The sequence below is a fragment of the Martes martes genome (genome assembly GCF_963455335.1).
Source record: "Martes martes genome assembly, chromosome: 4".
NCBI classification, from domain to species: domain Eukaryota; kingdom Metazoa; phylum Chordata; class Mammalia; order Carnivora; family Mustelidae; genus Martes; species Martes martes.
The window spans coordinates 134,823,052-134,850,109 of record NC_137891.1 but is presented as its reverse complement, the minus strand read 5'-3'; the positions used below and the strand labels follow the sequence as shown (position 1 = coordinate 134,850,109).

Genomic DNA, 27,058 nt, shown 5'->3' with positions numbered 1-27,058 from the left:
GCTACAATTGTATAATTGTTGTGTGAGGTTAGTTTTTTATATTTTCAATCAGTACCTAAAATTTTTCATCTCACTCCATCCAGCTGAGACACTGAGATGTGGTAATATATTTGCAAGGACAAAACTATTGGTAAAAAACAACAACAACAACAAAACTCCACAGAGGTCAGCTCAAAAATCTATCACTATAACGATTTCTTTTTAATCTCCTTGCCCTTTCAGGACCGTTTTTCCCCCCTGTGGTGTTTTATAATACATTGTAAAAACTATAAGACTTTTTAAAATATATTTTCTCTTCCACATGCAAATGATACGAAATACTGGGAAGTTGTCCTTAAAAGTCAGCCCATCTTCATGCCCCAGGTAATGTGGGAAATAATCCTCATTCTTGGTGCTATGCAGATTAAATCTGTAATCTGCAAAATCTCTTCCTAGATAATCCCTAGCAGCCAGAAAGGTTTTTGACCTTGAAGATTTTAGCATTGCAAATCTAAGAATATAAGCAAGTGCATTTTCTTTTTAGCAGGCTGTGAGCTTACATCCACCCAGAGTGGCAATTGAAAGCCATGTGGTCTGACTGTATTAGGAAAGGGAGATTCTTTCTCTTCCATAAGGAGGAAACAAACAAACAAATCCTATCGCCTATATTGCACAAAAGAATGATTCCAACACAATAAATCCAGTGTCAAAGAAAGAACTCATCAGATGGGTGTTGCGAATAAAAGAAAAGTCTAAATGTAGTACTAGCTTCATCTATATGTTTCTTAACATATTGCTGCTTATAAGAGTTTGAAGAGAAGTATGTGAGAATAAAGTGTCTCTGTGTGCCTTTATGTAAAGGAGCATATGAGTGTGTGTGAGTGAGAGTGTGTGTTCACAGCAAGAGGAGTGGCGGTGAAACCATGAAGGGTAGTTGGGAAACCCCTTCTCTTTTTGCGCACTCTCAGGCTAGCATCCGCGGCCCCAGAAGGAGAAGGGAATGTCAGAGCAGGCAGAAAGGTCGCTGGCTTGACTGATATGAAGTGACCGACCCGCAAGCAGAGACTTTTCTCCTTGGCAGCCAACAACCTGCAGCAGGAAAGGCGGGCGGGGGAGGAAACCCCGAGGAGGCGCTCCCGGCCGCCTCTTTGCTGAGATAGCAGGCGCAGGAGCCTGCGGAGCCACGAGCGCAGCGTCACTGAGCTGGTGCGGGTGCAGGGGCGCTCAGGGAGGCGCAGAGGCCCGGAGCCGCTACAGCCGCGGAGTCGCCCGCGCTGCAGGACGCCGCGCCGCGCCACTCCAGCGCCACGGGCCGGTCCGGCAGCAGGAGGAGCCGGTGGCGGAGCGCTGCCGGGCACGGTGCCTCGAGCACCTGCCTGGAGCACCGTGGGCGACGAAAGGAACCCTGAGAGCTCGGCCTTTTGTCCCGTTCTCTAAAAGCAGCTTGTGACCAAGCCCGGAGGAGGCGAGCATTTCAGTTCTCCGCCGGACTGGGATTTTTCTTCTCACAATTTTGGGGAGCCCAAGTAGAGGTCAGAGGTGCAGGGGAGGATCTCAAAAAGGGGCCGAGGGCTGTGAAAGTGGGCACCCCCTCTTATCGTTGGAAAATCTCCTTGACATTTTTCACACTTTGAAGCAGCTGCAGCTGGTGTCGTCGGAAAAGGGGGTGGGAAAAAAGAGAGGGGGCGGGGAGAGCGGGGAGACACAGCCAAGAGCCACGAGCGGCGTCTCCTCGCCTGCCAAGCCTGGCACCTGTGCGCCGAGCCACTGCACGGAGGAGGACCCCCACTCCTGGCGAACCCCGGGCTTGAAGCCACCGACACCCAGTCCCTGGGCAGCGGGTTCTCGCCGAAGGGACCTGCAGCCACCTACAAAGACCGCCGCCGTCGCCTGCAGACCCGGGAGCGCTTGGCTCCTCAAAGCCGCGGCTGCGCCGGGTCCCCGGGGATTCTCGCCCAGCAGCAGGCAGGGTGTGTTAGAGTTGGGTGCAAGATTCGCCTTTTCTGCTCGTCTTTTCTCCGCCTGGAATTTATTGTCTGTGGAGCCTTCTGGGGGTGGGGAGGGAGCTGCGCCTCCGCCACCGCCGCCGCCGCTGCGGTCGCTAGCGCGGCGCGCAGGGCAGGCGGAGGCAGGGGAGTGAATGCGCTCCAGCCTTCCCGGGCAGCGCTTTGGGCTTCCCCTCGGCCGCTTCCCGCCGGAACCTCTCCAGCGGTCCACCTGAAGGGCACCAGCATCATGGTCTAACGCGGCACCTGCCTGGAATCCCCTTTCTCCTGGTCTTCTTCCACCTACTCCACCCCTCCTCTCTTCCTGCGAGGACCCTCGTGCCCACTCCACTGCGGACCCCCGAACACTTTAAGGAATAAGCGTTGGCAGCTGCACGATTCACTCTCTCCGAAACCTCATGGGCAGTTTCTCCCTGCGATGTGAGTAGCACACTCTTGTTTCGTGTCGCGGAGGGGGGTTGCGGGGGGGGGGTCGCCGTTTGTGGCCTCGGTGACAGTGAGCGCCCGACGTGTGGGACACAAGCGCCCGCGGGGAGGGGGGCGGGGGTGGGAGGACAAGAGCCTTCAGCGCTCTCAAGGGAGCTGCTCGCGAGGTGGCCCGTGGAGGCGGCGGGGATGTGGTAGGTTGCGGAGCATTTGGAAATGGGTGCTAGCTGTGTGGGTGCATGGGAGCACCGAGTGGCCTGGGCTGGCGGGAGACCCTAAAGGGTTACATACTGCGAAAAGGAAAGGTAAAGAGCGAGTGTTGGGCGCCGGTACTGGGACCATTGATCTAGCTGAGGTAGTCTTAGCTCCTCTTTATTATCATGGGTATCTTCAGCGAGCTTTTTCTCGGAGGTGTCTGTAGGATGAAGCGCCCATTTGATCGTCTCTCGCTATCTTTCTCTCTTTCACACACACACACACACACACACACACACACACTTGTGGCAGGTTGCATTTGTTCCTTTATCTTGGACGGTGTAGCATTACTGTTTGATGTCCGTTTGTTTGGAAAATGCAATTAGAAGATCTTTATGCCTTGGGGATTGAAGGGAAAGGGTGGGGTTTGGGGGATGGAGAAGAGGAGTATGACAGATTGGAGGACAGAAAGAAGTGGGGGAGCAATGGAGTGAAAGCTTTTCCAGAGAGTCAGGGAGAACGATACCTTTCTCCCCCTAAGCCAGACAACTCCTGCCCACACATCTCCTTTGTGTTGCAAGGCGAAGCTGGTGAACCTGCACTATTCCCAGTCCCAGAGCTGGGCCCCCTTCAGCATCTTGCATCCTTCTCTTAGAGTCATTAAGGATGCAGGACTAGTTTCAGATCCTAAGATGAAAGAGAGAGGGAAGCACATTAACATTACGGTAATCATGGCATCCTGGCTCACGGACAATTAGATTGGTTCCCGAAGGTCTCTAGTCTTACTGTTTGCCGAGTCAAGAATGCGGGTGAGGGGATAAGGGTTGAACAAAATGCCTTTAAAAATAGTGTGACTTCATAACGGCGATGGCTGCAAAACTGCTTCATTATACTACTTCTTGGCCATCAGGGCTGAATAAAGGACCCGCCTCCGCCCTCTCCCTCACTGTCTCCTCCCCACCAAGTCACAAAGCGAGCGGGCTGGGCGAAAGGGCGCAGCGCCAGGCAGAAAAGGGAAGGGGTCACTTTCACAACTCCCGGGAATCGGCTTCAGAATGGAACCATCTGCGACTCCCACGTTCCTTTCGAAGTTCTCCTTCAAAAGGGATTAGAAATGATGCAGGGGGTGGGGTGGGGGGGGATGGTCAGGGAGGCATAAAGGTCCTCCACCTGCTCTTTTTGATTACTTTCCCACCACACTTTAAACACATTGAGTTTACCTGCAGTGGTAACTGGGTCAGCACGTAAATATGTGCACCTGTATACGATGAAATGTGGCTGTCTTGATAAATGAAAAACAATTCGTATGTGATCACATTTTAACCTTGGCAAAATTTCTAAGCACAATAGAGATTTTATAGCGTGGGCGAGAAGAGTGCATTCCAGCGAAAGCAGGACACGTGATCTCTCCGACGGGAGAGATACTGTATTAGGAACTCGATTTTCTTTGTTCCAGGCTGAGCCTATGTGATGCTAAGCATCCGGTCGCTTAAGTCCTCCAATTAGAGGGAAAAATAATAAAGTTGACCAGGGGCGAGAATATAAGGTAGAAGAGCACAGGTAGACACATACCTACGAAGGGCTTGAACCTTCTCTGCCGCCCACTTCTCCGTTTTTACCGCCCACTTCCCGTCCCACCCCTCGCCCCAGCTAGTCCCCTATTTAAAAGTGAGGCATTCCTTCCGGGAGACGTGGCTGAAAAGTTCTTCAGCCCCGGCACACGTGGGTTCTCCAGCGCCTCAGAACCTGCTGCTATTCGCAACAGATTCTGCTACCTCCCCAGCCCGTGTCACGCCTCCATCCAGGCGTCGTCGAGCTGACTTCACCGACTCCAGGAGAATCACCTCAAGATCTTTTTGCAAAAGACAGTAGACGAGGGTCAAATCTCTGCTTCCTGAAAATCATTAATCGCACCTGGGCAAGAATGAGAAAGTAGGGATGTTAGAATGCTTTTATTTTCCCTTGAAAATAAGAGTCCTAGGGCTTAAGTATATTGAAATGAGTGGGTAGCAATATTTGCACTTGGACTCCCGGGGAGATGTCTGAAGGCCTGTGAAGTATTCCCGAGGTGTGATTATTTATTAATTTAATGGAAGTAGAACTTGTTCTAGACCCACCATTTAAATAGAGTTACCTGACCTGGAGATTTCTTATTCCCTTTTTCGCTCCGTGTTTTATAAGCCATCTTAATGGGATGAAGTTTTTAAAATGTGGGCTATTTCTGTACTATACTGCATTGCATCATATAATATGTGGTGGTAGGGAAAGCAGAGTCAATTTCCATGACATATTATGAAGTGAGAGTTCTTTATACATATTTTTTTTATACTTCACTGTCCAAGAAAAGATGTGTACTTACCATGGCAACCCTTCTATTCTCCATCACGTGTGCCTGCCTGCACATATGCAGCTTCAGAATTAGAAACAACTTCTTAAAGAAAGAAACCTGGTCCAGTTACAGTAGCCATGTTTTATTCAGAATTTTAGCACTGCTTTAGGCTGGCATTGAAATTTTCTTAATTAAAATCTTATAGGTTTTTAATTTTTGTAGGTTTTTAATTTTTCTGCTTCCTTTTGTAGGTTTTTAATTTTTCTGCTTCCTTTATAAAATACAGAACATAGCTTAAAGTTTTTGTGTGTCTAAATTCTTGTTTGCTTTGGAATTTAAAAAAATTGTGAAGATACATGTAAATATACTATGAATTTTTATCATTTATGAACATCATTAAATAACTATCTTACCCACATGGTGTTAATTCCCAGGGGTGTTTCTTAGTTCTCTCTTATTTGCAGTTCATAGTGCATGGTAATATTGACATAAAAACTTGGTCTCTTTAATCATGACTTAAAATGTCTGTCCTTTAGAAACTTTAAAAATTTGAAGATAAGTTACATTTTAACTTGACTAATTGATAACTTGATAATTGATGTATCAAAATTGCATCGTAGGAGGACTGTGGTCTTAACAAAAGAATGGATCACACATTCCATGATATTATAACTTCATTCCATGTCCAAATTAATAGAATACACAAAGACTAACTATTGGTGAATTACCACTTGAATTATTTCTGGATCTTCTTACATTTTCTTCTTTCAATAAATTATTTCATAATTTTCAGAAAATTCTTCATTTAAAAAATATATGCTAATCATTGAGTATAACAGTCATAGCAATCACACCATCAATAAAAGACATTATTTGGAACATTTGTTCTCTCCAGTAACAATGACTACTTTGTAGAGTACTACCCATATTCTTTTTTGGGCCACTCTAGTCAGTCATGTGAATTTGCAATGTCTCCAGGAAGATCATTAATTCAAATCTGTGACACAGAACAGACCTTTAGTTTTTGCCAAGCCAAATGGCCATTAAGTAGTTCATATTTCCAAGGAAATGACTTGGAGATGACTCTAGGATCTTCTGAGAACCCTGAAGTCTTTTTTTTTTTTTTTAATGTTCTATCTCTTAAATCTAGGGGCCACATCACTATTTAATGGAGAGTTTTTAGAGCCTCAGGATTTTAAAAAATTGAATTTTAATATTAAAATGACAATTTGACCATATAGTATAACAATTAAATTCTATTCTGAGGACACACAAAAGCAGACAGGGGAGGCAAAGATGGTAGATTTTGCATGTTTGTTAAAATACTGAATTGTGAATTGTCAAGGAAGACTCAAAAGTGGCACTGTAAATCAACAGTGTTTGGAAGAGGATGACCCCAAATCAATAATATTTTTCCTTTATGAAGTTTTTAGGCACGTTTGGTTAATCAGGTTTGAATCATTACAAATAGTCATATTTTATAGAAAATGCTCTAGTGAGTTATCCTGAAGTAGTGAAAGAAGAGTAAGAAAACCTTAGAAAACTAGTTTTCTTACTTCCAAAATTAACACGTGATCTTTGGTAATATAATTAGTCTCTTTTAATGCTATAAAATTGAGATAGTAATAATTGCTAATTTATAATTCTAGTGCATAGCCAATAATAAGACAAAGTGGTGCATGAGGAGTGATTTGGAAATACTTTAGAGGAGTGGAACATAAACTTTTTGATACAAATCAGTTTTTCTATAGTAATGTTTGTGTGGGGGGTGTTGTATATTGTGATGGCATAGTATATTTTTAAGGTTGCCATTGAAAGAGTTAAACATATCTATTTCCTATCTTGGAATTAAGTGATTATGCTCAGAAATCCATGAGCTTTTGTGATCAGAAGCCATTCTTTGTCATCTTGCTTCCCTTAACATAGTGCATGAACTGTAATCATAATTATAATAGCAGCTAGCAATTATTAAACACCTATCATAATTCAGATGCTTTACTTCAAAATAGTCATAAGATGCATTATTATCACCATTTGAAAGATTACAAAATTAAGGTTCAGTGACAGAAATGACAAGTCCACATCACACAGCTAGAAAGTGATAGAGCTTTACATCTAGATTTGGCCTCTATACCTTTTTCTTCATACTACGCTCTCTCCCTCATAAACATAAATTAACACTTGTTAGATGACTGAAATCTATAGATTATAGAGTTATTCCTAGTAAGTAAAGAAAAATTAATATTTTGAAAAAGCTTTTCAAAGATATTTACATATTTGGTGATAAAGCACTATATTACTTTTGTGATCACAATTTAATATGGTACAGAAGATCCGCTGCTTATCTTCCTGGTAATTAATTCATGACAGAAACATTTAATAAGCTATTAGAATCTGTCATATAAATGTACATTAAGGAGGTTTTCAATAAAGCAAGTTTTAAGTCAAGAGCTGTCATCTCCACTTTGAAACTGTGATGATATATTTGATATATAATCCCCTGGAGAGGTATGTGCTATTTAAATTATTAACCATAATAGAAAATTATCATTTGTTATTCAATGACACATGGAAAAAATATTAAATAAATTTAATAACCCGAAGGATTTCCTGCATATACTCATTTTCATTACATTGTTCACTGCTTGATAAATTACTTAAAATCTATACAAAATTATTATTTTACTTTAATACACAGGAAGGCAATTGCAGTTACCACAGGTGAAGTATTGAAATTTATGTTAGCATTGACATGATCTGTTTAAATATTTTAACAATGTAGTAAATGCTTACATTGTTAAAAGGAACTCATTTACTGTCTTCTTAAAGATGTGGTTTCTTCAGTTGTGCCAGGGTATTTTTGCCCTATCTGAAGTTCAGTAAGATGGAGAGCATATTTAACATCAGAAGATAGTGATACCATGCCCAAAGTAGTAGCATAACAAATTTGTTAAAGAACAAGGGAATTGTAGAACACGTGTGTGTGTGTGTGTGTGTGTGTGTGAGTTCAGTTAGAGATAATTGAATTTTGTGTTATCCAAGAGGTAAACACGTGAGACATTATAAATTTCAATTCAATTATGGAAAAGAGGTAGCTGACCTGAAAAGAAAAATACTGGTAGTGTAAGTACTATCAGTATCATTGGGAAATTTTCACAGGGCAAGAGGAAATTTTCACAGGTGGTATGGTGAAACACAGTCCTCGCAGAGGAAATGGTGAGAAAAACAGTTGAAAATGAGCTGTTTGGCTTAACTCACCAAGAAAAATTACAGTTTTTTTTTAATACTATTATCATATTGAAAGAGATAAAGATAATTTTGTGTAGTGGCAAAATGTCTTATAGATGTCTGGCTGCATTATCAAATTTTTTGGTAATAGCAAGGCAAGAAATAAACTTTTCTGAGATAGTGCTTAAGTGTTATGAAGACTGTGTTGGACCAAAAAGGAGATTAGTGGACACAAACCTAAAATGTGTTAGGTGAATTTAAAAAATTAAGGTGACAGTGCAACTAAAATTATTTAAAAGTGCAAATAATTAGATTTCTTGAGTAGTAGCTTCTTGAGTATTCTGCAGCGAATATATTCAACATTGTAGCTCTTTTCGCAAACAGACATCTTACAGAGTCATGTGGGATGAAGATGCCCCTCAGAATACATATTCTGAGCACTGATACCACATTAGATATTTACTCTGGTGTTATTCTGAGTCAGTGTAATTCAAGACATGAAAAAATTTTCTTCCTTACTTCAAGTGTGATTAATTTCTTAAGACAATTATAAAAGCTATTGTAATTAAATCAAATACCTACTTAAACTTTGAGTGATTGTTAAATATTAGCAATGTCCTTAGGGTAATACCATATTGAACATTGGCATACCACACACATACACATACAGCTATAATTGTTCCATTTTGCAACACACACAGACACACGCACACACGCAGACACACACACAGAGCTATAATCTCCTTATTTCATGAGTTCATAACACTTTAGAGATAGCAAGGTCGCTAGTTGGTCCTATTTTACAAAAGAGGAAACTGAGCGCTGCTAAGTTTGTTTTCTTGCTCAAGGGCACATAGCTGTTAGTGAGAGAAATAGAAATAGAACCAGATCTCTTGGCTCCCAACCTCTGCCAGTAAAACCACACTTTTGGAACAATCGGAGTCCTTTACATTTGAGGAAAAGGAAATAGGAAAAAGACGCTTAGTCCAAATAAATCCAGTTAATGAAACCAGCCAGTATGATGACCCTGCCCAAAATGCATCTCTTTCTCATGTCATTTTTGGCCTGAATTTTGGGCTACATGTTTTGGATGATCATCTTATCTTACCATTTTGATTTGACTGTCTAGGCAGTTTAATACTATAAATTTAATGTCTATTAGCTATTTTATTTTTTAGAGAACCTTTATTTAAGAAATATGGAATTAATTTCACTCATATTAAACCATTCTAAATTTGGATGCTATGTCCTCTTTAATGAAAATTAAAGTGTTGTTTTAAATTATTGATCTTTTTAATATAATACCCACCAAATTAGTGTTGGATAATGGAGAAAGGTTTAATTCACTTTACAAAAATGAATTATTTCCTAAATTTGCTAATTTCATTAAGGATCAATCACTGAGGTTTCTTACCAAAAAACAAGAATGATTTGAATGGAGGTTAGGACTTTCTATATAATATTGCCTTAGATTTTGATTAGGAAAACATTTTAGTCAAGAAAACAAAATGTGATACAATTGGAATTTGTGAAGCATATTCATTTCTGTGAATATTTTTGCATTACAAAATTACATTTTGGAGGGTCTTCTGAAATAACAAGTTCCCCCTTACTGTTAAATAGCTATTTATATAACTCTTATGGCTTAATTCTCTTTCATGAAACGAATTTGAAATAAATACTTCTCACTTAATTTTTTTCTAATGCTAAAATTCTGAGTCTACTTTATCAAGAAGTTTGGTTACTGGGAAATTTAGGGCAGGATTTTTTTTTTTTTAACTTACTGCCAAAACGTATTTGCAAAAATAATAAATCACCTTTGAAATTATGATCTACATCTCTTAAAATATGCCTTTGGTTCATCAGCAATGACATACAGAAATATTTACAAACAAAAGTATTGATTTAACAAGATATACCTACATACTTCACATCTAAGAACCCCCTTTAAAAGACAAATTAGAACTTTTTAGTGCCGCAATGATGTTTAAAATTGAAGAAAAACCATGATGACTAAATTAGTGCATTACATATCAGCACATTAGCTATGCTTTTCATTTGTAGAATGGTTCTTATTCATGCCAGCTTTCAGTGTACTGTTCTGGGACTCGTGGGTGTGATAGAACGGAACATATTTCTGTATCTGTGAATATAATCCCACACACCATTTTACATGACAAAATCTGAATGTCCTAAAACTTGGTGTTAAAGATAAGACAAGATGTCAACCTTCACCAGTTGAGGATTTGAATTGCCTCCATAATAATAGCGTTTTATCTTTCCAAGTATCTAACTTTATTTAAAGAGATGTTACTTAGATGTGTAATACAAGGAGTATGGGTGTTTGTGTTTGCTTCCTTACTTGCTTACTGAACCTGCTTTCTTGCTTTTTCTACTTCAACATAGCTAAGATTTGCTTGATGCAGACAATAAGCAAGCTGCTGAAATTAAAAAACAGTAGACACTAACGTAGGATATGAACAAAGGAGGAGAGGTGCAAAGGTGAGGTATTTTTGTACTTTGGAACAGGAAGAAACTGCCAGAATTGCAATGCACATCCATTTTCTATGTAAAAATCATAAAGAAAACAATATGTATTAATAGTTAATATGGATTAACAGGATCACATTCTGTACTGGCACAGGGTACATGCTCATTTATGAAAGTATGTTGGAAAAACTAGGGAGACGGTAATTGAGAATCATTTCTCTTAAAGTCTAAAATGTGCTGGTGGTCTAAAAAAGTTAGAACAAGCTTTGTATAAACAGTGTTTAATGTCTGCTTTTCCTAAATATAGTGGTATATATGTCAAGCTCTTAGTTCCAGGTACACTTTTTGCAGATCCCTCCCTAATCTACAAGGGCACTTGTCTTCTGAGTGGGCCAAGGGCACTTGTTTTCTGTAGCAGGTATAAGGTATATACTTTTTCTAATATTTAAAAATTAACATAAATTCAGCCCTGAAGACATGGTAGAACAGTGACTGCTAACAGAGTAACTCTCTGCAATCAGTCTTGAGGATGCCCTTGGCACTCTTTTTGGCTCTGCATGTGGCCAGGACAGCCACAAGCCTCGAGGGTGCATGTCTTCTTTGCATGTATAAAATTGTCCGTAATTTTAAGAATGTAATGTGTTCTTAATCTTCTTCCCCTTTTTCCTGATAGAATTTCTTTTTATATGATCATGTGTGAAAAATAAGAATGTAGAAAAAGACAGTTGAACGTGGATTCGGGGAATATGGATGAATAGTCTGTCTTAAATGTCACCTAATATTTTTAATATTATTGCTTAACAATGGGCAGAATACTGTATTCGTGGGTATAGAAGATACAATATTTTATTGGGAGTCAAGAATTATAGTCTGATGCTCACATTATAAAAATAATATGATAGCTTCTGGTATTTGCACTGAAAGGGAAGATAACAAAAAAACTCTATGCTGCTACTTGAAAGACTGCTTGAAGCATTTTGTGGTCTCTTCTGGATCTGAATCAAGTTAGAAAGGTACCCTTTAGCTGAGTAAAGATCATTGTAAAGTTAGAGTGCTTGTCTGAATGAGAAATATATAGAATGTTAATGCAGTTTAATGAAACTTTAGAGTTCCTTGATTAAGCTTTCTAAAATGGTCCCCCTTTTTAAAAAGTGTATGTTTTGTGTGTAGTTGGTCTTTTCAGGATAATTCAATATGCGAATATGTGTCATTCTTAGCATTGTTAAGTAATTGTTTTCTTGAATGACTGTCTCCAAAACCACCACCTATATAGTATTACTTGATTTTTTTTTTCATCCCTGGCAAACTAGCTCACAGCATAGTGCAGAAAAAGTGCATGTTGTGCAAATGAATGGTTTCACTTATGGTTCTGAATGCTTCTAAGTGACTCTTGTAGCCATCGGTATTCCCTTCGATTTCTTCTTCTCTTTTCTTTCTAAGACCATCATGGGATTTTTTTTTTAAAAGTTCTTATTTATTTATTTTTCAAAGAGATAGAGCACACAAACAGGGGACACAACAGGCTGAGGGAGAAGCAGGCTCCCCACCGAGCAAGGAACCCCACTTGGGGCTTGATCCCAGGACCCTGGGATCATGACCTGAGCCAAAGGAGATACTTAACCAACTGAGCCGCCAAGTCACCCAGTATCATAGGATTATACTTCCCAGTTCATCTTTGATGTGAGGCATGGTAAATGTCTTAATTTGGCCAGTGCGATAGGAGCAAAAAGTGAGGGGTCTCTTGAATAGAAGTATTTATGACCTTGTACGCTCTTTGTTTTTCCCTGATATAGCAATTATAGAGGCATGTGTCATGATGTACCCTCTATCAGCATGGTCCCTGAACAACACCACCAAATAAAGTCATCCCTGCACACATGTATTCGATACGTAGCATGAGCAAGAAATAAAGTATTGTGTTAAGATTTGGGGAATGGGGGTATTGTTAACCTTTCACTCATTTGCTGAATGAAATTCTAGGGCAGGTGAAATCCTGATGTCCAATTTATGGGATTACAATTATAGGGACATTATTCGAACATGCCTCTATTTAGAATTTAATACTAAAATGCATTCTATTTAATGATTGATTAAAATTATAACAATTAGCAAAGTTATTTTTGAAAAACACAAAGGTCAGTCTACTTGAGAAAATTTTAAGGTTTCAAGTACTTTGACTTTCTCAATTTTTAATTTAGTATACACTCATATTTTGATACACCAGAAGTCCAAGAACTTTGCTACTGTTCTTGTACAGTGCAGTAACCCTTCCTCTGATTTGTAAACAAATGAATTTTTTTTCATATTTGATATATATTTTCCCATTCTGCAGATGGTTGGAACAATATTTATAATAAAAAATACCATATCCATTGGAATCTGCAAAATTTTCTCCATTTGATAAATTTTATTTGTTTATGTATTAATTAACTAATTCATTCTAGATATTTATTGTGCTCTTATTCTGTGCCAGAGCCTGTTCTACTCAAGACTGATTACAAATGTGACCCCTGTTTCCATGGCACTAATATAGTATGCAGACATTAAATAATCATTCTAGGGATATAAGAATTTCAAGTTATGCAAAGAACTAAGAAGGATAAGACCAAGGTACTGCGAATGAATATAATAAAGTCTGAGCAGGAGAAGTAGCATCTCTGAGGAGCTGATATTTAAATAAGACCTTGAAGATGATAGAAGTTAGCCAGGCAAAGGGAGGAATCAGGAGAATTTTAGGCCAAGCAAATGGCATATGCCAAGTCTGTAAGTCAGGAGGAGATGGTGTGCTGGAGGGCAGAGTGATTGGAAAGAAGCTGGTGTGGCTGGATATTAGGGATCAGATGAAGAGTGGTATAAAATGAGACAGGTGAGAGCCAGATGATCTCAGGATTTATTTACCAGGTTAAAAATGTAAGATTTTTTTATTATACATCCTATGCAAAGTCATGAAGCATGTTTAAATGGAAGAGTGGTTATGAACTGATTGATATATTTAAGTGATCATTTGGGTAGCTATGTTTACAATGTATTAGAAGGCCAGAGTAGAAGTAAGGCTTTGTAAATTAGGGGATGTTTACAGTAGGTTGGGCAAGACTTTAAGGTGTCTCAAGCTAGGATTATGGTAGTGGAAAGGAAAAAGGTGGCTAGAGCTGAGATGTGCTTTGTACAACCTATTGGATTTGTTGCTGAATTGATATTGGGAGACGGCTAGTAAGTAAAAGTGTAGTATCAAAACTTAGTGTAAGATTTCTGACAGGAACAACTGGATACACACAGGAACAATTTCTTGTCTGGGGAAACTTGGAGAGGGAGCTAATCTACTCAAGTATAACTAGAATATTGACACTAATATAAAGGAAACTGAATAAGTGGCTGACACATTGAGGAAACATGAATCAGTGCATCAATTTATAAAACAAAAAATCCCTATATAAAAATTACTGGAAATGCAGTGAATACTTTTGTGGTGGAAACAATTAAAGCTTCTTTTGACGAAAGCTAGTATTTTCAAATAAATGATCATTGAGTATGCACTAGAGTGACTCGCCTTATATTGCTATCATAGTTTTCTTCTAATTATTCTTTGGCATGAAAAGAAAACATCAGTGCATATCCTTTCCTTCTGAATTCTAGTTTCTTCCATCTTTCTCCATTATGCTTTAAAGTTTGAAAAGAACCATCTACTCCTGATCCTTCTATATTTGGTTTCCTAAAATGAGCAAAAGGTTGTTACCCATTGGTAGCATTTATTTAAACAACTCATCTCAAGTACTTTGTAGCACCTTGTAGCTCTGTAACTACCCAGGTATCCATACTGTGGACTTCTCCAGGCAAGGCCGCATACATTTGCAAGTTATCCTCTGTGTGCCGTCCCTTTCCTAGAGGCCTTTACCTTTATGATTTCCTGGCACTAAGTTTTGTCAGTTAAGACATACTGTTAAGTTGCTGCCCGGAGAGTGCATGTATAGGTGATAATCACTCATTCATGTACATATTATGGATACATTCTTTAGGAATGTGTTCAACGGCAAGTAACCAACACTTAGTGGCTTAATGGAGTGACAGAGTGATTTTACTCCTTCTTCCAGTTAGCATTTGCAGCGGTAACCAACAAGCCAAAACTTTCAGTGGCTTACAACCACAGAGATTTATTTCTCACTTGGAGATGTGTGGGTAGCCACAATCCTGCTTGGCTGTGTTCACCCAGTCTTCCAACCTCCAGCATCCAGCCTGAAGGAGTAGCCCTTATCTGAGATGTGTTGTTCCCCTGGAAGAGGGCAGGAGCAGGAGGCCATACCAACCCATCAAGTTCCATGAAATCTTCTACTCACACACAGCATATTTTGTGTTCTTCCACATTCCCTTGGCCACAGTAAGTTACACAATCAAGAGTGGCATGGAAAGAGAATAGACGGCTAAACATCCACACTAGGATTAAGGCTCAGTAATGCCATTAGGAACTCTGAGTCTTTTCCAATTATTGCCTACCTTCGTAGTGTTCTCAGCACTTACACTCTGAGTTTTCCTACCTTAACATAATTGCCTTCAGGTGGACTGGCACCAAAGATGATAGCGACAATGGGTATCAACTGTGAGTTCTCTAGTCTCTCTTTTCTTTGTTTTTTTTTTTTTAAGATTTTATTTATTTATTTATTTGACATGGAGAGAGAGATCACAAGTAGGCAAAGAGGCAGGCAGAGAGAGAGAGGGGAGGAAGCAGGCTCCCCACCAAGCAGAGAGCTCGATCCCAGGACTCTGGGATCGTGACCTGAGCCGAAGGCAGAGGCTTTAACACACTGAGCTACCCAGGCGCCCTTTTTTTGTTGTTTTTTGTTGTTTATCCTGGCCAGCATGAAGATCTATTTAATACAGTAGTACTTGCAAATATGTTTTGGGTGTTTAGGTCTTTGATTGAGTTGAAATGTATTTTATAAATTCCTGAGATGGATTACTTTTACTCTGTCCTACTATTTCCCTAGCATGGCTATTTTCCTGGCATGTGGCCCTTGGAAAAAAAAAAATAGCATTCATCTTGAAATTTAGATTAATACTAATTTGGTTTTAGCTTGGGGAAACAGAATTTCTTTCAAAGTACTGAAGCTTAGTTATGAAATAAAGTTTTATTTTTTAATGAAAACCTGGGGGATCTGTGGAATGATTTAGATTTTAAGAATGGATATACTTTGGAGTTTTTGAGATAACACTCAGTTGATAAAGCTATAATCTGAAATTTCCTTTAATGTTCAAACCTTATATATTTTATTTTTGTTCGTGTCCACTTTACCTAGCACCTTGAATTAATACCATTATTTCACGAACCATCTTTTCACAAAGAAAATTTTAGTTTTTGTTTTGTTGTATTGACAGGTGGAATCATTTAAATAGAGAGTATTTCTAATTAAAATAAATTCTTGAAAAGTAAACAGATTAAATCCTTCATGTTTAACTTCCTTGGGTGTTTTTTTGAAACCACTTGGACTCCTACTTTGGATGGTAACACAATCTCCACTAGATGAACGGTTTTCAAACACTTTTATAATTGTGGCACTCTTTTAGCAAATGAAATAGCACAAACAACCCCAATGCATAAAAGACAAGTAAGACTGCTGTGCTTGAAAATTATGTTTTATATTCAAGAATTATCATGCCAAAGTATAATTATTTTATAATTTCTCACTTCCTTTTTTAACAGAAAAAAATACTTTACCCCCAATTGAGGAAATTACAAGAAAATGTAGACATTATTTAATTTCAGCTGCAGATTACCAACAAATTTAGAGTCAAGCAAAGTCATTTGAATTGTTCAATGAGTATAAGTAGTGTTGCGTTGCATTAGCTTTTTTTTTCTTCGATTGTCAAAGGGTGATAATAGCCACACAAAAACTCTCAAGAGGGTTTCACTTTATCACACCAATTATCAGTGTGTATTTGAGGCTTCAAGACAGAAAGTATTTGGGACTGCCAATTCTGCCTCTTGATGAATATCTTCTGTGCCCAGCTAAATAAGCAAAATCGTAGAGAAAACACAACTCCAGGATAATCTGAAGCAGATGAAAAGACTCATTTTGTTGAATACAGCTCATTAGGATGGTTTTGGTTTTTGTACTTGTTGGGCCTTGAGATGACTTCTCATCCTAAATATCCTATTGAGGCAGTTTTCAGTTTTTGTGAAAGTGGACTCCAGGCTGAGCAGCAAAAAAGAGCTTTAGAGGCAAAGGTAAACAGAATGATTATTTCCTTTCTCTACTATCACATATGCCAAAAATATTTAACAGTTTTTTGGGGGTCTTCTATTTTAGATACCTGTCAAAATTTAATTTTGCTGGCATCTGTGGTTTAGTGACATGCATAGTTGAATTGCAGGCAGAACAAATATATGGGTTTAAAGTTTCTTCTGTTACTTCCTTTCTAGGCAACCATAGGAAAATCATTTTTAATTCTCTCTCTACATCATAATTCATTAATCCTGAAAATGAATATAATACTGCCCATTTTAGTTATAGTTGTAGTGATTAAATAATTTATGTAAAAGAAAGTATCTAGCACACCACTGTTTTAGTGATATTCTGGACATGTAAGTCACATTTCCTTATCTCCTCCCCATTGACAATAATTTATTGATTTTCCATTTCTTTTGGGATAAAAATAAAAAAGTACTTTTGTTTCTTGTTGAAAAGCTAGAGAGTTACAGGAAAGTTTTATTACATAAGGAAAATTTCATATTGTAGAATATTTTAATCCTTCTTTTTTCCCCAGGGATACATTTACCACTAGTTCAGACTAGATGAAATATAAAGCTTTTGTAAAGATGATAGTCTATATCTTGTGCATAATATATAAACATATATATTTGTAAATAAAGCAACTATTATAAAAATAATTCCCATCACATATGGAAGTATCTATGATACAGACATTCATTTGCACCATAAAGATAAAAAGAGAAGCTTTGAAAGAAGCTGCAGAGGTCAGAAATAAGTTGTGGGCCATCACAGTAATAAACATTTCTTAGAAGTACAATATGTGCTAAAGCACTTGCAGCCTGTTAAATGAGGGCCACTGACCTTGTCAGAATGACATAGCCAGCCACCGGGGAATTCAGAAAGAACTATATGAACTATTACCAGGAAATACATTCCTCTAAAAGTTTTAATTAGCAAACTGTTGCATTGTTTATCTTATATATTTTATGATATAATGGCTTTGGTTTCTTTATACCACAAATATGGTTAATGTCAACTAAAGGAAAATCTTTGCTTACAAAAATGATTCTTAAAATGGAAGGACTGTGGATTCTTACATGAATTTGTAGAGAATGGAGGGTGATTGTGGACTTAAATCTACAATTGTTTAGTGGAAGTGCTAAGAGCTGATCTGCCATTCAGCCAGGCTTATTGTCTCCCTTTATAATTAGATGATAAACCAAAATTCCAAAATAAATGTAAGTTTTTGTCAGTTTAAAATACTGTCCCACTCGGAAGTTGTTTTATTTGTGTCATTGTTCTGCCTGCCTACTTCCTAATGTGTAAGAATTTAGTGTATTATTGTAATTGGTCTTTCTGACTTTAGTCTCCCTCACCCATCCGTCAAGGTAATCTTTGTGAGCGCCTCCTTTGCAAAATTAATTTTCCTTCTGGGAGAGCTCCAGTAGTTTCCCACTGTTTATAAAAATCTTAACATCTTAAGTTGAAGCTCACAAACCTTCGGATTCCACTTACAAGTTTCTCAAACTTATTCTCTACTCCTTCTTTATACAGATATTGCTCTCTGTTTAAACTGAGCTGAGTTCTCCCAAGAGACCTTGCTTATATTCCCCCAAGGAGCCATCATGAGGCGTGGGTGGGACAAAGGCTGTGCAGTTTGGTTCTCCATTCTACTCTACCAGTTAAGTTGTGAGCTTTGTAGGTCCAAAGCTTTCTCCATTTCCCTCTGATTTTGTTTCCCTCTCTTTCAAATGGGAACAAGTACAATAATAACTTCCCTCATGGGAGTGTTTTAAAGTTACATAGTATAATAGATACAGAGTAACAAGTGAAGAGCCCAGCACTGCTAGTCAAGGCCTAATAGATGCTAGTTCTCATACCTCTCGCTTTATTGAGTACATGCTTTCCCTAAAAGTACCAGTGAGTTGCTCAAGGTCATAGTGAGATGCATATTCTATTGATTATGAAGACAACATGGGAAGAGAGATTGTGTAGATTTTGTGGTCAGGAGCAAGGCTTTCAGCTAGGGCTGGTTTGGAACAGGCTCTAGTGTTGCTTCTCCCCAGCTGTGAGACAATGGATGGATTAGTCTCTCGGAGACACCATTTCTGATCTGTAAAATATGCAAAGTAATCCTTTTTTGATAGTGTATTAGGGGAGGATTAGATGACATAATGCATGCCTCTTACTTAAAATAATTCCAGTAAGTCTTGATACATGTTATATATTTTTCATTGTACTTGAAAAACAAGTCTTCTCAGTTTATTAGAGGCCAATGTTGATTTTTTTAAGTCAAACTATTAGTGTAAAAAAATTTTTTTAATTAATGTTATTCTTGGCATTTCAAATGTTACTTAAAGCTTTCATGTATATTACATATTTCTCTAAAATACAGTCCATTGTCCATTACTAAGCAATAAAATTAAGATCCTAAAAAATCCCATTCATTGTTAAACATTGGATTTATCATTTTCTGAATTCTGAGAAACAAAATGTAAAGTGAGTGATTCTAATAATTCCTAACACATTCATACCCTCTTCACAATTGTATCTAAATAATGTAATTTGTAGGAGGTATTATTTTCTAGCCTTTAGTCTGTTTACCTGAAGGAATGCATTTATTCATTTGACAGACAGAGATCACAAGTAGGCAGAGAGGCAGGCAGAGAGAGAGGAGGAAGCAGGCTCCCCGCCTACCAGAGAGCTGGATGTGGGGCTCGATCCCAGGATCCTGGGATCATGACCTGAGCCGAAGGCAGAGGCTTTAACCCACTGAGCCAGCCAGGCGCCCCTGAAGGAATGCATTGTACATATTTGTATACCTAGATGTCTATTGTCTGGAATGTTTTTAAGTTTGCATGTGTTAAAATATGGTATAATATCCTAGACTACTTTACTAATAGATAATGTCTTCTGTCTTAAATCACTTCTCTTTAATTATTGTTTCTATTTTTTTTTCAGTTACTTTCTTTTTTTTTTAAATTTTTTATTTATTTTCAGTGTAACAGTATTCATTGTTTTTTCACCACACCCAGTGCTCCATGCAATTTGTGCCCTCCCTAATACCCACCACCTGGTTCCCCCAACCTCCCACCCTCCACCCCTTCAAAACCCTCAGGTTGTTTTTCAGAGTCCATAGTCTCTCATGGTTCACCTCCCCTTCCAATTTCCCTCAATTCCCTTCTCCTCTCCATCTACCCTTGTCCTCTATATTATTTGTTATGCTCCACAAATAAGTGAAACCATATGATACTTTACTCTCTCTGCTTGACTTATTTCACTCAGCATAATCTCTTCCAGTCCCGTCCATGTTGCTACAAAAGTTGGGTATTTGTCCTTTCTGATGGAGGCATAATACTCCATAGTGTATATGGACCACATCTTCCTTATCCATTCATCCGTTGAAGGGCATCTTGGTTCTTTCCACAGTTTGGCGACCGTGGCCATTGCTGCTATAAACATTGGGGTACAGATGGCCCTTCTTTTCACTACATCTGTATCTTTGGGGTAAATACCCAGCAGTGCAATTGCAGGGTCATAGGGAAGCTCTATTTTTAACTTCTTGAGGAATCTCCACACTGTTCTCCAAAGTGGCTGCACCAGCTTGCATTCCCACCAACAGTGTAAGAGGGTTCCCCTTTCTCCACATCCTCTCCAACACATGTTGTTTCCAGTCTTGCTAATTTTGGCCATTCTAACTGTTGTAAGGTGGTATCTCAATGTGGTTTTGATTTGAATCTCCCTGACGGAAAAATAAACATTGTTAAAATGTCTATATTGCCCAGAGCAATCTATACTTTTAATGCCATTCCGATCAAAATTCCACCGGTATTTTTCAAAGAGCTGGAGCAAATAATCCTAAAATTTGTATGGAATCAGAAGAGACCCCGAATTGCTAAGGAAATGTTGAAAAACAAAAATAAAACTGGCGGCATCACGTTACCTGATTTCAAGCTTTACTACAAAGCTGTGATCACCAAGACAGCATGGTACTGGCATAAAAACAGACACATAGACCAGTGGAACAGAGTAGAGAGCCCAGATATGGACCCTCAACTCTATGGTCAAATAATCTTCGACAAAACGGGAAAAAATATCCAGTGGAAAAAAGACAGTCTCTTCAATAAATGGTGCTGGGAAAACTGGACAGCTATATGTAGAAGAATGAAACTCGACCATTCTCTTACACCGTACACAAAGATAAACTCGAAATGGATAAAAGACCTCAACGTGAGATAGGAATCCATCAGAATCCTTGAAGAGAACATAGGGAGTAACCTCTTTGATATCAGCCACAGCAACTTCTTTCAAGATATGTCTCCAAAGACGAAGGAAACAAAAGCGAAAATGAAGTTTTGGGACTTCATCAAGATCAAAAGCTTCTGCACAGCAAAAGAAACAGTCAACAAAACAAAGAGGCAACCCACGGAATGGGAGAAGATATTTGCAAATGACAGTACAGACAAAAGGTTGATATCCAGGATCTATAAAGAACTCCTCAAACTCAACACACACAAAACAGACAATCTTTAATTATTGTTTCTATTGCTTCCTCAGTTGTCCAAACCTGACATCCCTTACTTCTTTCCTCCCTTACTTCTTCTCTCCCTTATCAACATATGTTTTATCTTTCCATTTTATGATTTCTAATCTCTAAATAGTTTTCAAGTTCCTTTCCCCTCATTGGTCCCACTACTGCTCTCCTAGTTCAGGGCCTCTTTAGGTCTCCCATGCCCTACTGCAGTGGCCCCTGACTTTCGACTATATTGTTCTTCTTCCATTCCAACCTCAGCGGGGCTCCCTGGCCTTGAGATTTTGTAAAATACCCAGGTCGACTTAGGAGAGTTCTGGTTAAAAACCATCCCTGACTTCCTGTGCTCAGACTCCTTGACATGGATTGCATATACACACAGTGACTTCTGCTTTAACTCTTCTCCCATATGCCTTTAATATTCTGACCATTTTGAGCTACTAGAAGCTGCAAAAAATGTACCGTGCTTTGCCCCAAGCCATGGTATCTGCCAGAAATACTGGAAAATTTCTTCTACCTATTTTTTATACTCTAGTTCCAAATGTCACTTTCTCTGTGAAGGCTTTCTATAACTTTTCTCCTTCTACCATTCCAGAGAAAACTCGTGGCTTTTTCTCTGTGTTGTGAAAGTAATTTGCACATATCTCCTATCAGAAGGTTAATTCTGTTGTATTTTAATTGTTTATGTGTCTTTTCCAGTAGGAAGGATTATAGTATCAGAACTAGCATCTTATTCTTTTTTGTACACTCAGCTCTTAGCACACAGTACCTATTCAATAAATATTTGGAGAGTAAATAGATAGTAAAAAAATAAATGAACTTGATAAAAAATTGACAGCTAACTTGTCTACACATATTACTAATTATTTCAGGCATAATGTGAAGTCTATGTTCTAAATTGCCTTTTTCTTCTTGTTATTAGATGCAGATAAAGAATATACTAAACAATTAGTTTTCTACATTGAATATATCAACATTAAGTAAAATAAAACCAGTATTGAATAGTGGAGAAAGTATGAGCTTTATCATTGTAAAACCTGGATTTGGGTTCTAGCTTTACCAAGTTATAACTAGGAATTACTAGTCTGGAACAGGCTGCATAATTTTTCCAAGTGTTGGTCTTTTCATCTGTATAAAGAAGAAGATATTAATATCTACCTCACCATTTGGCCATAAGTATCGAACAAGACTAATATATTAAGATGTTTAAGAAACTATTAAAAACTAGGTGTTTTTAATGTAATATTTTGATAAATTTAAATTTGTAATTACAGTTCACAAACTCTGATGTGCCAAAATATAACTCTTAAAATCTACTCACACCTTATGTCAAAACATCTCCCCATGTCTGTAGAGATCCCTTCAGTCTTTTGCTCAGGTACCAATTGTAGATTTGGGATGTTTTAAGAAGCTTTTAGACTTTTAGGGTTATATTTTTAGGAAGAGAAGCACAAGCCCTCAAGAGATGCCATTAAAGCTATTTGGATATTTCTTTCATATCCACCTGAGATTTTAATCCTAATAATGGGATGATCATTAGCCACCTGTGGTGTGCCTACACTGGTTTTGTTCACTTTGAGTCATTCTCACTTCTTACATGGTAAAGTGCCTGTTTCCTTTGGAGTAGGAAGTCAAATATTAAGTAGTCAAATACTTGTTTGTATTCTGTGGCTGACAGTTACAACTTTGCCATTTCTCCTAGCTTATCCTTGATACTTAATGTCCAGCTTTTGAAATTCCAAAAAGAACCTTTATCTCAACAAGTATCTGGCTTTCTGACTATTGTGCCAGACAAGGGCTTTAAACACTCTATTTTGAAATTTAAGGGTGGGCAATAACTTCTTTGTTTTCAGCCATATTCATCTTCTCCCCCTATAATGAAGGCCAGTGGCTCCACAGTTTCAAGGGATATAGGAGGTATAGAAGGTAGGAAAGATTATTATCCATAAAATATCCCCAATATTATATAGCCATAATATTATTAGTTTGTACAATTTAGACTTCCTACTGTTTCTTTAAAATAAACTACCAGTTATATCCTAAAATTTCCCCCCCAAATAAGGTAACTAATTTGTTTGTTCCATTTGTTCTGTATCCCCAAATAGAGTAGAAATTGAAGACAAAAGCTATACTTAATTTCTTTATCAACAAGCTGGGGCTAATAATATCTATCTTAATCAAGTTACTCTGAGTATTAAATGTGATAATATACATGGAACACCCAGTTAATTCCTAGCATGTGGTCACTGTTCAATAAATTTAGTTCTCTGATCTTTCTTTCATCTTGTTTCCTTCCATAACTCTTAACAGAGCTAACTAGTGATCAGAATTAGCAAAGTCTAATAATATTAACAATGATGTGTCCACTAACAATTATAGCTTTATCAGCCAGCTGTGGTGGACTTTTGCAAACTTTGCAGAAGCTTAAGAAATTATGGCATTTTGCACACAAGAAGCCTACTTCACCCCCCAAATTGTCAGCAACAGTGGGAACTGAAAAACTTTTTCTAGATGTCACTACCATGAGAAGCTGTAAACTAATATTAAATTGACTGGAATGTCATGTGAAGATATGTCTTTGGAGTATTTAGGAAGTAGTAGACATCATGTTCTAGGTTTCTAACTTGATGGTGTGTCCAGTTAATCCTGACAATGCCAACCATGACCTAGTTGCATCTGCCACAGATGTGCTGTTTATCTCTGAGCATGTGTATTCTAGACAGCTCATTAGTCCAAGCTTAATATCAAATATGAGCTGCAGATATAAAAGACACATAAAAGATATGATTTTTATAGAAGTTTAATCTTTTTACATTCTGTTACTCCTGCAGAGATGTAAAGATGGAGAGAAAATAAATATGAAAACATTGAAAAATACAAGGTGCAACAAAATATCATAGACAATCATTTATAATTATTATATTAAGAAGTGGTGGTTAGAAACTATAGGTATTTTGCTTAAATGTAGAAAACCTTAGTCATACATAAATTGAAGTTTAATTTTCATTAGATGAGGATGATAATGATTGATTGAAATGGAAAATAAACTCTAAAAAATCCCATGAAAACAGCAAGATATAATCTTTGACCTTTGATTCTGGATAGCATACCAGAGGGAGACACTGTGCTCAGCAGTTATAGGTCTTCCTTTACTTTATTCCTTGCAAGTTTCTGAGGATTTCCTCAAAACAGGCAAAAACCAAAAACAGTGATAATCAATGACAAAGAGAAAAAAAATGTAGGGTGTTCAATTAACATGGGAGACACTTTACATAAGTTTTAGTTCTGTTTGTTCACACTGATATCTAATGTTGGGAACATTTTATATTGCTGCCACATAAAAAGGTTGTGGGTAAGAACTATTTGGCCGAACAGTGGTTGTCTCATAGATGTCAGGAAGAAAAACCTCTCTATTTGGCAAACATAAATCATACATGCTTTGAAGTAAAACCATATGATCCTCAAATAATCTCCCTATAGAAAAGCATAATAAAAACAGTAGCTTCTATGATGGATTTACTCTATGGACGTTTATATATCTGATCCTTAGTATTTTGACAACTCCCTCTGATTTCATAACCCAGTATCACAAAGATAAATATTCTTTATTTTTCTATATTATCTGGAAATTCACCAGAAATCTGTGATCCAAGATTGATGATCCTAACTACCCATTTCTTCATCCAATTAGGAAAAAAAAAACTAGATAAAGCAAGGAGTGGACGTTTTTATTTTCATTAAAAAGACATTAGCAAATTTATCCCATGTATTTATACAGTATCTCTTTAAAGTTGATCTACCATCTTACCTCAATAATAGACAAACTTTCCTCATATTTTTGTGTTATCAGTCCTTCTTTTATTTTTTTCTCTTTCTTATCCTGTAAACACTTATTTAAAAATACATTGATCTCGGGCACCTGGGTGGCTCAGTGGGTTAAAGCCTCTGCCTTCAGCTCAGGTCATGATCCCAGGGTTCTGAGATCGAGCCCCACATCGGGCTCTCTGCTCAGCGGGGAGCCTGCTTCCCTTCCTCTCTCTCTGCCTGCCTCTGCCTGCTTGTGATCTCTGTCAAATAAACAAATAAAATCTAAAAAAAAAAAAAAAAAAAAACCAAAAAACATTGATCTCACCACGTTCCCTGTGTATAAGGCACTATGTCAAGTGCTGGGGATGGACTTAATATCTTATCTTAAACACCTTATTGTCTAGAGGAATAAAGACAATTGCGTTACTTTGTGCCACATGATACTATAGGGTGGCATAGATTATCTTGCCTCAGAGTCTCTTCTCTCTTCTCCCTCCCTTAAACTCTTCCAGCTTCCCTCCTTCGTCCCTCACACATACACAATACACACACAAACCAACACACACACGCGCACGCGCGCACACACACACACACACACACATGCATCCCAAACCACAAATACCATAGCTCTTCAGTCTTTAAAATGGAGCAGATGTTCCAATTTAATGAAAGTTTTAAATGAAATTAAATCATTATATAAAATCTGCTGATTCAAAAGAATGTAAGAACATTACTTGAAAGGGATTAAGAATAAAAAAATTAGAGGGATTATATTTTATTTCTAACAAAAGAATAAAAAGGAAAAAGAAGACAGAACAAGTAATATTTTTTCTCAAAAAAGCTGACTTTTTGGCAACACTTTTTCATTTTCATAACTTTTGAGTTTTAAGTCATTCCACTGTAAGCACTGAATGCTAGCCAAACACCACTGTAAATTTTCTATCTACAGGGCAAAGATTGCCTGATTTGAGTTCAGGACTGAATTTATGGCAGTGAGCATTAGGGAACACTGTAGAAATGTAAGAACTTATATTGGGAATATAAATGTCAGGCATTCTAGACTTAAAAATAGCAGCTAATATCAGGCATACTTTAATGACCAGCATGTATTAGGTTTTACAACATCTCTAGGAGAAAGGGAATTTTATCTTCCCAGTTTTATAAATGAAGAAAGTGTAGATGTGTGATTGGAGAGGATGAGTGATTTTCTCAGGGTCTTATGAGGCAAAGCTATGATCCAAGCCTAGGAATCCTGACATTTAAAAGCTACCTTTTAATGCCTCATAAAGCCTTTAGTTTCTTTTTCTAAAATTTTTATGTAATATTCCTAATTAACATCTTGTTTTATTAGATATACTGGTTTTTCAAAGAATCAGGTTTTCAGAGAATTAAGTTTATTTAGGTATAGAGTATGTAGCATGGAAGAAAGGCTGAGTAATGCAGCATAGAAAATGAGAATTTTTTAATTTGGATCATTTAGAAATTTGATTCTTGGAATTTTAGTTAATTGAGAAATAAAGAAGCATACTCTAGTATAAGCAAATTAGTGAAAAATAATTAAGTTCATGAAAAACCCACAATAGAATCCAAGTGGTTTTAATAATAATCAAACTATATTTGGACATCTAACACATGCTTTGTATTGTTTTGCTTTTAGAAATAATTCACAGGCATTTAAAAGAATGTTTCTTTTTTATTCTTAAGCAAATAGTAGATATTAAATAACTGTTCTTTGATTTTTAATTTTTTAAAAAGATTTTATTTATTTATCAGAGAGAGAGAGAGAGAGCACAAGTAGGCAGAGAGGCAGGCAGAGGGAGAGGGAGAAGCAGGCTCCCCTCCCCCTGCCCCCACCGAGCAGAGA

General features: G+C 37.7%; 1 protein-coding gene across 1 annotated transcript in view; it reads left to right on the top strand.

Moving 5' to 3' along the window:
* The first annotated feature begins 1,132 nt into the window (after nucleotides 1-1,132).
* Nucleotides 1,133-27,058, top strand: part of LRRC7 (leucine rich repeat containing 7) — a 558,156-nt gene continuing 532,230 nt past the window's right edge. Inside the window, exon 1 of the mRNA XM_080802199.1 lies at nucleotides 1,133-2,405. Coding sequence (XP_080658325.1) covers nucleotides 2,404-2,405 — 2 coding nt within the window. The 5' untranslated portion in view covers nucleotides 1,133-2,403. The remainder of the gene's footprint in view (nucleotides 2,406-27,058) is intronic.